The following is a 13,162-nucleotide window of genomic DNA, read 5'->3' as shown; positions in this document are numbered from 1 at the left end:
AAGGAATCAGGGACCCCAGGGTTGTGATATTGGTAGTGGTCTTTGTGCGTCCTTTTTCTGATCTCTTTTCCTCAGGCCCTGAATCAGACAAATCCTTGTCCTGCTTAGCATACTGTTAGTACGTTTATACCACACACAGTTCTCAGCTGTGGCATTGTGTGATCTCTGAAAGACATTTTCTTTGCTCCTTTATTTTCTGAATGTAGCATTTCAGCCCTCCTAATAATTTCCTTGGGTGTAGTTATACTGATACTTCTACAACCCTTGTGTTGGACCTGTATGAAGCTCAGTGTCTTCTTTGTAGACAGGAGGTAAAATTATTTGTCCTGACACTATAGTATGCATGCTCTTAGGGCTCATCTGTGACAGTTAAAATATCAAGTACTTTTCCTTCATGGAGTTTTAGGGTCAGGTCTCAAAAAGCCATAGACTTATTAAAATTGGAAGATATCCCAGAGGCCACTTGATAGAGCACCCCCCTCCCCTTCCTTCAGCCGTTTCTGCCATATCGTTCCTACTTGAATACATCCAGTGATTTCTAGTGCTCTCTCCTTTTGCCTGAACGACTCTTCTCTTGGTGTCTATGGCACAGTGTCCCTCCTTTTTTGCGTTCTTGGCTGCTTCCTCTTTTTTCTTCCAATCTTACTAAGTTCAGTTTTTAATAAGTCTAAGTCCTGTATTCTGTATTGTTTCTCTAGGAAGTCCAACCTTTTTCTGGGCTTCAGGTACTCCCTATATGCAAAAGTATAGCTGTAGCCTAGACTGGTTCTGTGAACTGCAAACCCAGTGTGTTTTTCCTCTCACCTCTCAATTGGATGTTTCACAGGGATCTTAAATTCAGCATGTCTAAAACTAAATTTATAACCTTCCCTGCAAACCTGGTCCATTTGGGAGTATTCTTTACCCTCCCCCGCCAAGTTCTGATAAATAATGAAGGTCATGGTGAAGGGCTTGGTGGAGTCCTTTTGTTGATTTTTCTCCAGAATATTTCTTAAATCTATTCTCTGTCTCCACTGCCACCACTTAAATAGTGTCACGTCCTTCTAAGATGATTGCCCTGGCTTCCTCATTGATTTCTCAGCATTCACACTTGTATTCTCTACCCCAGCGCTTCCAACCCGTTTTCCATCACACACCCAGAGAGCAAGATTGGCATGATTCGCTAGGGTAAGTGGACAAAGGCTAGGCAAGGCTGAGGCAGCTGCCGGGAGGGGCTTAGCCTGCCCTGAACCCACCCGGCCACTTGAGGGACAAAGTGGATCTAGATCTTGCACACACTTACCCATTTGTGATTCACTGGGCTTTCTGCAAAAAGCTCTGGTCTAACTCATTCTCTGTGTTACAGTCAGAAGGTTTTTGTTTTCTTTTTTTTTTTTTTTTTTTTTTTTTTGGTCTTTTGTCTTTTTGTCTTTTGTTGTTGCTATTTCTTGGGCCGCTCCCGCGGCATATGGAGGTTCCCAGGCTAGGGGTTGAATCGGAGCTGTAGCCACCGGCCTATGCCAGAGGCACAGCAACGCAGGATCCGAGCCGCGTCTGCAACCTACACCACAGCTCACGGCAACGCCGGATCGTTAACCCACTGAGCAAGGGCAGGGACCGAACCCACAACCTCATGGTTCCTAGTCGGATTCGTTAACCACTGCGCCACGACGGGAACTCCGGTTTTTGTTTTCAATGGAAATTTTATTTTTGTCACTCATGCCTAAAATTCAGTGGTTTTTCATTGTCTTTGATACCAAATCTTTAATATGGCTTAAGACCCTGCATGATCTGACTCACCCTCCCCAGCCCCATCCTTCTAGGTTATCTGTCTCCCCGACTCCCCCCGTTCTGTACTTCAGCCTCACTGGCTGTCGTTTGGTGCCAGACATGCCTTGCTTCATGTGCCCTTTGCACAGGCTGCTCCATTTGCCTGGAATTGCGCTCTCCCCATGCCAACTCTCCACTTAATTAAGTCCTACTCATCCTCAGCCAGTTCAGAAGTACTTGTGTGAGTTCCTTGATTGTACCAGGTGGGTTTCCGCTACCAGACACTGTGCTTTTCCTCACAGTCCCTCTTGCAATGATAGGTCAATGTCTGTGTGCCCTGCAGCAGTGTAATCGCTGTGAATAAGGGAGTAACTTGTTCACCGCTCTGATGTCGATGCTCTCTGGGACTAACATATATTGAGTGCTCAGTGACTGTTGGTTAAATCCACCGTGTGTCAGTTCTCGGTGCTGGGATGAAGCATTAGTCAAGTCAGACCAAATCCCTGCTTTTACGGAACTTGCTTTCAGATACAGATAATCACTCTATAAGCAAAAAAGTATCATGTAGTAAAGGCGGTATTTTAGAAGGTTATTGAGGAGGCCTCTCTGAAAAGGTAAAATTTCAGCTAAGGTTGGAATGAAAAGAAGCAGCTAGCCACTTTAAAGTATCCAAAGGAAGAACATTCTAGGTAGAGGGCATAGATGATACAAATGCCTTAAGGTTGGTGGAATTGTTTAAACAAGTGAAAGGGGGAAAGAACTGAAGTAAAGTTGTAGTGGTTGGCAGAGTTCAGATCACGCAGGGCCTTATTGCCCAGGTTGAGGAGTTTGGATCTTTTTTTTAGGGCTGCACCTGCAGCATATGGAAGTTCCCAGGCTAGGGGTTGAATCAGAGCTGAGGCTGCCAGCCTGTGCCACAGCCACAGTAACGTGAGATCTGAGCCACATCTGCGACCTACAGCACAGCTCTTGGCAGTGCCTGAGCCTTAACCCATTGAGCGAGGCCAGGGATTGAACCCATGTCCTCATGGATACTAGTTGGATTTGTTACTGCTGAGCCACAGTGGGAACTCCAGGAGTTTGGATGTTATTCAGAGTATCATGGGAAGACATTAAAGGTTCTGAGCAGAAAGTAACCTGATTTATTCATCAGAGTATCCATGATAAACATCCAGGCGAGGGTGATGGAGGTTTGGACTAGAATGGTAGCAGTGGAGATGTATAGAAAGAAGAGGGTGGTTTTAGGGTATATTTGGAAGTAAGTTAAGACTGATGGCTGGATAGGAGGTATGGAATATGAGGAAAAGAGAAGAATCAGGGATGCTTTCTGTATTTTTTTGTTTCTGTGGTTTTTAAATTGAGCACTTGGATGACTGCCACTCACTGAGACGGAGAAGACTGGGAGGCCCTGGGGTGACTGTACATCAGGTGTGCTTGTCTTAGACATGTGATGTTTGGGTTCAACATCCAGGGGGATATGTTTTGTTTGTTTTTGTCTTTTTGCCTTTTCTATGGCCGCTCGCGCGGCATATGGAGGTTCCCAGGCTAGGGGTCGAATCGGAGCTGTAGCCGCTGCCCTACGCCAGAGCCACAGCAACGCAGGATCCGAGCTGCGTCTGCGACCTATACCACAGCTCACGGCAACACCGGATCCCCAGCCCACTGAGCAAGGCCAGGGATCAAACCCGCAACCTCATGACTCCTAGTTGGATTCGTTAACCACTGAACCACGACAGGAACTCCAGGGGGATATGTTTTATAAGCAATTTGATGTGTAAATCTGTAATTATGGAGAGGTCTGGGTCGGAGATACAAATACGGAAGTCATAGTGATGTTTAAAGATGTGAGACTAGATGAGGTTTCGGAGATAGAGGGATAGGAGTTCTGGGACAGCCTCTCAGAAAGTGCCAACATTTTGACGTTGAGTAGAGGAGGCGTTGTCAGCAAACGAGGACTTGGAAGGAGTGGGCAGGAGAGTAAGAGGACTATAGGAGTGTGGGATCTCGAAAGCTAAGAGAGGAAGTGTGTTGAATGCCATCGATGAGTAAGAATGCGCTGAGCAAGAAGAGAACAGCGTAACACCGCTTTGGGCAGCAGAGATCATTGGTGACCGGGGCTGCAGTCATGCAGTCAGTTCAGGGGATTAGACGGGAAGCGTGATGGGAGAGGTTTGAGGAAGTGGAAGCAGCTACCCAACAATTGGTCCAAGAGATTTTTCAAGAAGGGGAGGAGAGAACGGGGGCAGTGACTATGGGGAATGTGGGGATGAGAAAGGGGTCAGGTTTTGGGTTTGTTTTCTGTGTTTTTTTAAAGTGACTCACCTTGCCAAGAAGGATTTTGCGGAGAAAGCAAAATTGAAGATTAAGAAGAAAGAAAACAAAATTTTGTGGGAACAAAATTTTTGAGGAGATGGAATCAATACCCAAATGGAGGGATTGTGTTTTGATAGGAGCTGACCCTCTATTTTAACAATAGGGAAAGAAACCTGTGTATGTACAGGTGTCAGTCAGGTAGCAGGTTTGATCATAGAAAGATGGAGCTCTCATCAGATTGCTTCTCGCTTCTCTGTGAGCTGGGAATGAGAGGGGAGGAGAGAGGGTAGGAGAGTTGAAGAGACAAGATAAAGCTTGAAAGAGTTATTTGGAGAGCAGACAAGTTACTATATTAAGGAAGTTTTAATAGAATTTCTGGATAGTGGTGAGTGCCTATTTGAGATTCATGGTCCCGCATGTAAAGTGAAACCATGCAGCGCAGTTAAGTGTTTTTCTCCAGCAGCATTCAGCTGTTTGGGTACTAACATATTTGGGAACAGTCATGGTCGATGGTTGGTTTAGCTTGGGTTGGCATTTTGCCAGGTAAGTCCCGCAGAGGGAGAGAGGAGCAAAGGGGGTTCACAAGCAGAATAAATACAAGTAGTGGACTGTGTGTGGGAGGGAGAAGCATGGAAGCAGAATGGATCATGAAAAACTTGAGTGACAAAGTTGAAGAAGTGCTGGAGGGAGAGTTACTAGATAGAAGTAAGCTAAAAAAGTAGGAAGTAGTGGTAGTGGAGCTGAAATCCTGGGGGAGCTGCTGTTACTGGTGGTGTCAGGATGTCTTGGTACGGCCGTGGTCTGGGTGGCTCAGGTGAAAATTGTGAGGGGAGAGGCGGTCACGGTATTGGATGGATCATCTTCAGTCTTGTTGAAGTCCCCTTGAGTGGGGCAGCAGTCGTGGAGAGAAAGACAGTGAGCCATCTGAATGAGGGTACTGATGGGTCGAGGCAGCAAGGAGGGGGGAAGAGGGTGGCACCCCATGATGCTACTGATTTCAAGAACCAGGGGTTTGGGAGGGAAAAAAGAGGAACCATCATTTGGCAGTAGGCTTGGATGAATGAATGGAAATTTATCCTTTGATGAGGCAGTTTTCATTGGAAGAGAAAACCTCTGCCGGTTAGATTCAGTGCTCCTTTTGAAGGCTCGCTCTTTTTTAAGAACAGAGGTTCGAAAACCATACCCTGCCGGCCAGGTCTGGCTCATTTGTTTTTGCGTTTTTACAACACAGTTATGCCCATTTGTTGACGTATTTTCTTTGTTGCTTCTGCACTGCAGTGGCAGAGTTGAATAGTTGTGATAGAAGCAACCCCACAAAACCTCGACTATTTACTGTCTGGCCCTGCATAGAAAAAGTTTGGTGACTTCCACTTCTGAACGAGGTTCTCAAAATTCACTGGACGTCAGCAGACTTGCCTGGAGGGCTTGTGAAAACACATTGCCAGGTGTCATCCCTAGAGTTTCTGATTTAGTGGGTCTGGCTTGGGGCCCAAGAATGTGCATTTCTAACAAGTTCCCCAGTGTTGCCGATGCTGCTGGTCTGGGGGCCACACTTTAAGAGAGCCATCGCTTTGGATATGGAAGGTCATAGTTGGGTTCCTTCTCCCTTGAATCTTCTCTGAGCCAAATGTCCCTACCTACGTCATGTGTTTATCACTTGACATGATTTATTGGCTTGCCTTATGCCTTTTAAGCTTGGTGCCCACAAATGTAATACCTCTTTGGAGGAGGCCTGATCTCCGTCTGCCATTTACATGGGAACATTGCCCCTTCTTGCTCTGAACTTAGGAACTTTCTTCCTCAGGTTGTCTGAGGACGGGCCTTTTTCTGGGACTTAAGGGAAACTGATGTGTTAGGGAGGCGATAGTAGGTAGAGATCGCATGAACTCTAGGGGCCTAAAAGGCTAAACATTGTCATTGGGAGGAAATGCTCGCGTAGCATAGAGGTTTGTCTTGGGTAGATTGAGCAGGGGATCAAAAGTGGGATTCGGGAGTCTGACCCCTACAGTGGCAGCGGCAGAGTCTCTTTAGCACATGAAAGAGCATCTGGGAGGAGCAACAAGGTCAGTGCTCAGGTGATCCAAGTCTTGTGTGCCTGTCTCTCGGGAGAGGGACCGCTGGAAGATGTCTCGAAAGCATTTGTTAAAAGACAGTAACCCCTGTTGAGATTTCTTTTTATTCTCCTGCTCCACGCGTAAAATTGCTTTCCCATTCTTTGAGTTTGTCTCCCAGCCACGTGCAGCTTAGCAGTTCCGTTGCAGCCCAGTTGTGTCCTTGACGGTGAAGTGGATGTGCCCAGATGAGTTCAACAGTGGACGAGCATCCTCCGCTCCCTTGTTTCTTTTGTACCAGTTCCGGTCCGGTTCGGCCTGTCTTTCCTGCCTGTGGTGAGCACTCCACACCCACTCAGGCCGTCACAGCACTTGCACTTTCGGGGCTCTGCCCAGCTGTCTCATTTCCCTTTCTAACTTCTCTCATTGGGCCCCCGCCTTGCCTTTGTTTTTCTCTTCCTCCTGCCGCCTTCGCATTTCACCCCACCTGCCAAGACGTGCCTGCTCAGCCTTCAGCGCCTTTGGCCACTAGCTGAGCTTGCTCCGTGTGGCCCGCTGGCCCCTCTGGCCGTCGTAGGGCTCTGCAGAACTGAGCGAGCAGGAGACCCAGGGAGGCCCTTGGGTTTGTAATTTGGGGTTGTCTAAATCCTCATTTTACAAGTGGGGGAATAAAAAGTGAGGGGGGAAACTTTTCTACACCCTAAGAAATGACAGACAAACCAAAACTACTTTAGAGAAAGAGAGAGAGGCAAAGTTCCTAAGAAAAGAAAAAAGTCTCTAGAGATGGTGTCACGAGATGAATTACCTCGGGAGTCTGTCTGATTGTGTCATGTCAGCAAAGTTCTGGACTTGGCCTCTTTCCTCTGTGAGAGGATGGGAATGAAACACCAGCTCCTCAGTCCGATGCCCGGAAAGAAGAACCTCAGGCTGATGCGCAGTAGCTCCAACCATGTCACCTCCCTGGTCGTGCCGAGCCCTACAGGAAACCTCAGAATTGGACGTCAGGACCAGGCCACACCAGAGAGTGGCTGCACCCAGAGCTCTGTGGTTGGAAGGCACTAGAGAACTTCCTAGGAACGGGATTGGAGGGAGGTCCCTTGGCGAGGCGGAAGGGCGCCTAGGCCTTCCTGGGGCTCCTGGTGGTGGTGGTGGGGGGGGGCGGTTAAGCGCCTCCCGGAGTTTCCTAGCAAACATCGCCCCCTTGTCGTGGCAGCAGCTCCGACGTGATGGCACCTGGAGCGGGACTTCCAACCCCAGGACACAGGAACTTGGGACGGTTTGTTCTATAGTGTCATGGGTTGACCGGGGACATCGTGAGGGCTTGACTCTTAGGGCCTGTTTGTGGGAGCAAGATTCGGATGCCCGTCGGGATCCGTGAGGGCCGAGCTTGAGTCTAGGGGCAGAGGTCAGAGGGCAGGGCCAGACCCCGAAAAGCACCCCGCGGGAGGAGCGTGGTCGGCCTCTGCCGTCGCGCCCTCTGGCGGGCGGTCCTCGTTCCGCAAGCGGAGAGGACGCGAGAAGGCGCGCGTGCGGGGCCATCAGGCAGGCGTCCTTTCCCCGCGGCGGGCACGTGTGGGCAGCACGTCCTGAGCTCCTGTCGTGAACCAGCCGTGCCTCCAGACACCGGGCCCGCGTCGAGGAGGAGAACACAGTCTTGCCCTCGGGGACCCTTTCTTCTCGCGAGGGCAGGCAGGCAGGCGACAGATGCGGCTTCAGGGGGCCTCGGGCGCTCTGGAGGAAAATCAGGGTGAGGAGGATAGAGCGTGGGCTGCCTGTGATCTAGAAGGCCTTTCCCACAAGGTGACCTTTGAGAAGGATCTGAAGGAGGCGAAGGAGCAAGTCACTCGGCTCTCTGGAGACGGGGGTTCCTACCCATAGACCCCAGGACAAAGGATAGGCAGGAGCGCGCCTGATGGGTTGGAGGCCAGTGTGCCCAGAGCTAAATGAGTGGGAGGGAGGGGAGGTCAGAGAGTTAGCGAAGAGCAAGACTATGTCGCTGGAGCTCCCGTCGTGGAGCAGTGGAAGTGAATCCAACTAGGAACCATGAGGTTGCGAGCTCGAACCCTGGCCTCGCTCAGTGGGTTTAGGGTCTGGCATTGCCATGAGCTGTGGTGTCGGTCTCAGACAAAGCTCAGATCTGGCGTGGCTGTGGTGTAGGCCGGGGGCTGCATCTCTGATGAGACCCCTAGCCTGGGAACCTCCATGTGCCACGGGTACACCCCTAAAACAAAAAAACCTATGCATAACTTTTTTTTGTTTTGTTTTTTTGTTTTTTGGTCTTTTTAGGGCCATACCTCTGGCACATGGAGGTTCCTAGGCTAGGGTCTCATCAGAGCTGCAGCTGCCACCCTACACCAGAGCCACAGCAATGCAGGATCTCTAACCACCCAGTGAGGCCAGGGATTGAACCCGTATCCTCATGGATACTAGTTGGGTTTGTTACCGCTGAACCACAACTCCAAAACTAGACAGAGCTTTTTGAAAAGGCTTTACCTTTTGTTTTGCAAGAGATAGGACGCCATTGGAGAGTTTTAAATGTTCAAAGATGACTCTGGCCACCGTGTGGCCAAGAAACTGAAGGGGGTCAAGGGTAGAAGAAAGCAGACCACTTAGGATGCTGTTCATTAAGGTCCGAGTCAGGGTCCGTTTTGAGATCGCACCAGCAGGATCCATTGCTTAGTTGGATGTCAGATGGGAAAGAAAGAAAATGCAGGATGATGGCAAAGCTTGTGTCTTGAGCAGCTGCAGGAACGGGGTGGTATTTACAGGAATGGGGAAGACCAGGGTCCATAGAGTTTCTGATATGACTAGTGGTTTTAAGAAGCTGTGGACATTCAAGGAAGAAAAAATTTAACTTAATCATTGGTTCCTTCACTTTCTCCATTCTCTCTGATGGTCTCACTTGTATTTGGGTCAATTCTACCACAGGCGTTTCTGGGAAAAGTACAATCCCAGCATAGGAACTTTCAGGGATTCTTAGCTAGGCCTCTGTGATTCAGTGTGGGCAGAAGCTATGGGTCTAGAAGAACTTGGGATAAATTTTGTCTCTGGGAGCATCCCTCATTTCAGGTGCTGTGTTGGTGGACTAGGGCTGCATAACAGATTACCAGATTACCACAAACTGGGCAATTGAAAACAACAGAAATTTATTTTTTCTTTTCTTCTTCTTTTTTTTTTTTTCTTTGCTTTTTAGGGCTGCACCCGAGACATATGGAAGTTTCCAGGCTAGGGTCTAATCGGAGCTGTGGCTGCCGGCCTACATCACAGCCACAGCAACTTGGGATCTGAGCCGTGTCTGTGGCCTACACCACAGCTGACAGCAATGCTGGGTCCCCAACCCACTTTGCAAGGCCAGGGATCAAACCCACATCCTCATGGATACTAGTCGGATGCGTTTCCGCTGCACCACAAAGGGAATTTCAGAAATGTATTTTTTCACAGTTCCTGGGATTGAAAGTCCAAAATCAAGGTGTTGCAGGGCCATGGTCCCTCTGGAGGGTCCAGGGAAGAACCCTTCCTTCCTTCTTCCTAGCTTATGGTAATTGGGGGCCATCCTTGGCCTCTGTAATCTGGCAGGGGCACCCCTTCACTGTCTGCCTTCATCAGGGCATGGCATTCTCCCTATGTGTCTCTTTGTCTTTATGTGGCCTTCTTGGAAGGACACTGATCATTGGATTTAGGGTCTCTGCTAATCCAGTATGAGCTCCTCTTGGTTCCATCTGCAAAGACCCTGTTTCAAATCCGGTCGCCTTCACAGGTACTGGGGGTCAGGACTGCAGCCTATCTTTCTGTGTGAGATACATTTCAATCCACACCAGATGCTTTGGTCCCATTTTGATTATGAGGGCCTTCTGGGCTTCGGTACATTTGAGGATGAAACAGGAACTATTGAAATATAGCTAGAAGAGTTCCCATTGTGGCTCAGTGGGTTAAGAACCTGACATAGTGTCCATGAGGATGCGGGACACTGGACTTGCATCCCTGGACTCTATCATCGGGTTCAGGATCCGGTGTTGCCTCGAGCTGTGGTGAAGGTTGCAGACATGGCTTGGATCTGGAGTTGCTGTGACTATGGTGTAAGCCTGCAGCTCCAACTTGAACCCTAGTCTGGGAACTTCCATATGCTGCAGGTGCAGCTATAAAAAGAGAGAAAATGAATAAAGGAAATTCAGTTACAAAATAGATACCGCTGTGCTCAGGAATGCTACATCTGTTGGGATGAAAAAAAATTTTTTTAATGTCCAGTTAAGTCTACTTAAACTAAAGATTTAAAGATAGACAAGTTCATTTTACATTATGTTTGAAACTTGAAGACTAGGAAAGGCAGTGGTAAAAAGTCATGAAAAAATACTGTACCTGAAAGGGAGCTAGAAGGGAGAGATGTGATAGAATGAAGAGTTTTAAAGCTGAGGATGACAGCCTGAATTTGCATGGCCAGAGGCCAGGGCAGTAGGGCAAAAGCTCTTGCGAATGTTCCAAGTTTCTGGTTTTGCTCCTGGGGCGGCAGTTTGGCAGAGATGGATTGCAACAGACCTGGGCACCTGGGCACTGGCCGACCACTGCAGGGCTAGAACCTTCCTTGCTCCGCTAGCCTTTTCCTTAGATTCTTACAGGGCTGGGACCCAAAGGTGCCCAGATGGCACACGGCACTCACTGCTTGGCAGCACCTGGTACCTGTACATCCTTCAGTGATGTGTCAGGAGTTACTAGTATTTGTCCCCTTTTCACTCCCCACCGATGCATGTAACAATTGTTTATCCAAGGAAGTTTTAAGTTCTCACTCTGATATCACAGTGATAGGACTGAATCAGGCTTAGCCACGTAGTTGAGCAAATTTCCTTAGCAACTGTGTACATTTGTGGCTGTCGAATTATCATGGTCACTGGGGCTTTTTAGTGGAGCTCCTGTTCTTTTGTAAGGAACTGTGTGCACGTTAGACAGATGGGAAACGAGTAGAGAGATAGGGCTCTTTCTAGCCTTCAGGAAATTTGAAGTTAGGAGACAAACAGGAACCAGAGGTTCACATAAGAACTGTGATAAAGATTTGTGGATGCCTCAGCATTTGGCACCGAAAGGAAACTATATCAAGTCCCCAAATGTATCATTTAATACATACCTGGACCGTGTGGGAGAAGGTAGAGGCAGGGAGACCTAGAGGGGCACCGGCCACGGCCTCAGGCAAGAGAAGCACTCATTTCCATCGTCCTGTCTCCGGTGGGAGATCGGTTCCCCAGCAAGGCCTGCGTCAGGCCGCTGAGCTGCCCTCTGCCCGGCCTTGCCCTGGCTTCCCCAGGTCATCTGGTCACTTTGGTGGTCCAAGTGAACCCCCAGCTGCTTGGGTAAGGGAAGGGCATTACTGGCTCCAGGGTGGCTCAGCCACATGCATCCTGGGAGGGGGTTATTTTGAGCAGTCCTCCGAAAGGGAGGCGTCCTGCATGTCTCTTAAGCAGGAATGCAGCCACAGCCGTGTCCTCAGGGCAGGGAGCAGTGGGGAATCACTTCTGGGGTGACCGCAGGGCAAATAACATATAGACATCATTTCCTTTGACTAATCTTGCGTAATCCTGGTCCAGATGTGCCTCCTTAAAGTAGTTTAAGCTCCTTGTCGAAATTGAGATTTTAATTTAGGACCCAGATGGGGTAGTAGGTACACTTCCAAAAGGTCTGTTTTACTCAGTGTGTCACTGTCCTGGATTCCTGGCAGGCAGCAGTTTCATGAGAAAAGCAGATTGCTTCCTGACTCATCTGCCCTGGTGAGATACGTGACAGAGCTTCTCAAAACTCACCACAGCCTATCGTCTCACCGGACAGGGCAGAGGCTGTGCTGTCCATTCAGCAGTGGCAGCGACCGGCGCCTGGCCTGGGCCGTGGAAAACCTTGAGAGACAGTCTGCTGTGGGGCCAGAGCTTTGTCCTGGAATTTCCTGGCCTTTGTCTGTCTGGTCTAACTTCATGTACCACGACGCCTGTTTTTAGAGTCTGCTTCCTTCTGGGGGAAGAGCGTCCCTGCTTCCTGTACCGGGTGACCCCTCCCCTGTGCCCATGGGTCGCGGTAGGGGACACTCCGGGCAGGTGTGTATACCTGACTTCTAAAGACAGCAGACTCCTGGATGGCACTGGTGACAGAGAAGCCATAACCATTGGGCATGTAAAGGCTGCCATCTGCCAGCCTGGCACACGCACCCTGGTCCTAACCCTTGTTTCTTTCTCATATTGCAGCAGAAAAAATCCTACCTGGAGCGGAGTGTGAAGGAAGCTGAGGACAATATCCGGGAGATGCTGATGGCACGGAGGGCACAGTAGGCAGCCTCTAGGGGAGGTGCTTCCTCCTGACCCCTGCCATTCCTGGCGAGGGCAGAGGGGCTTGTACAGGGAAACTGCGTCTGCGCTGCCTGATGGACATTTTATTATCTGGATGGTCTGGTAACCCTAGGTTTTCTGCACCATTTGGAGCCCCTTTCAGATCCCATCACTGTATTTTTCTCCTGGCTCTGTCTGCCACCCCTCTTCCCTGGGGGCGAGTCAGGAACTCCCAGGAGTGGGAAGATGGGAGCCGGGACAGATAGGGGAGCCCTGCCTGGGCCTGCAGCCAGTCACCTGGTCAGACCAATAAAGGACATCTGTCGCACTCTACCAAGTCTGCTTTTCTTGAGCTGACGGATGAGAACAGAGAACCAGAGCGGCAGAGCTGCCTCTGCTCCTCCGTGTCCTCTCCAGGGCTGTGGCCCTGCTCCTCCTGTACTGAAGCGTTCCCCTCTCTTTCTCTGTTTCTATTCCTTTGAGTAAACCTCTCCCCTTCTGCTCCTCCGTGTAGTGCGCAGATAAGGAAAAAGGAGAGCAGGCCAGAGCTGAAGGTAAGCGAGCAGAGCAGTGGTGCCTCGGTGGCAGCTGCCTCCAGATCTCTTTCCTGCTTCCTACCAGACATGGGAAAAGGAAGTTCGATAATAAACCAACAGCACCTCCAAGATGGTCCCCCTCTGGCCAGTGTCATAGTGTGGACACCACAATCCTGAGGCCTCCTGGAGGCACGGGGGCCATGCTGTGCTGGAG

General features: G+C 49.6%; 1 protein-coding gene across 2 annotated transcripts in view; it reads left to right on the top strand.

Moving 5' to 3' along the window:
* PFDN1 (prefoldin subunit 1) overlaps window positions 1-12,745 on the top strand; it is a 66,296-nt gene extending 53,551 nt beyond the window's left edge. For both annotated transcript variants that reach the window (XM_085014789.1, XM_005661736.3), the window contains one exon: window positions 12,332-12,745. In XM_085014789.1, the coding sequence (XP_084870915.1) occupies window positions 12,332-12,362 (31 nt within the window). In that variant the 3' untranslated portion in view covers window positions 12,363-12,745. The remainder of the gene's footprint in view (window positions 1-12,331) is intronic.
* The last annotated feature ends 417 nt before the right edge of the window (window positions 12,746-13,162 follow it).

The sequence above is a fragment of the Sus scrofa genome, chromosome 2, assembly GCF_054392235.1.
Source record: "Sus scrofa isolate SSC_HxYL_T2T_F1_AM1 chromosome 2, Sscrofa_HxYL_maternal_Yorkshire_Landrace_v2.0, whole genome shotgun sequence".
In the NCBI taxonomy this organism is placed as follows: Eukaryota; Metazoa; Chordata; class Mammalia; order Artiodactyla; family Suidae; genus Sus; species Sus scrofa.
The sequence above is the reverse complement of the archived record's forward strand: the minus strand, read 5'-3'. Positions and strand labels throughout refer to the sequence as shown.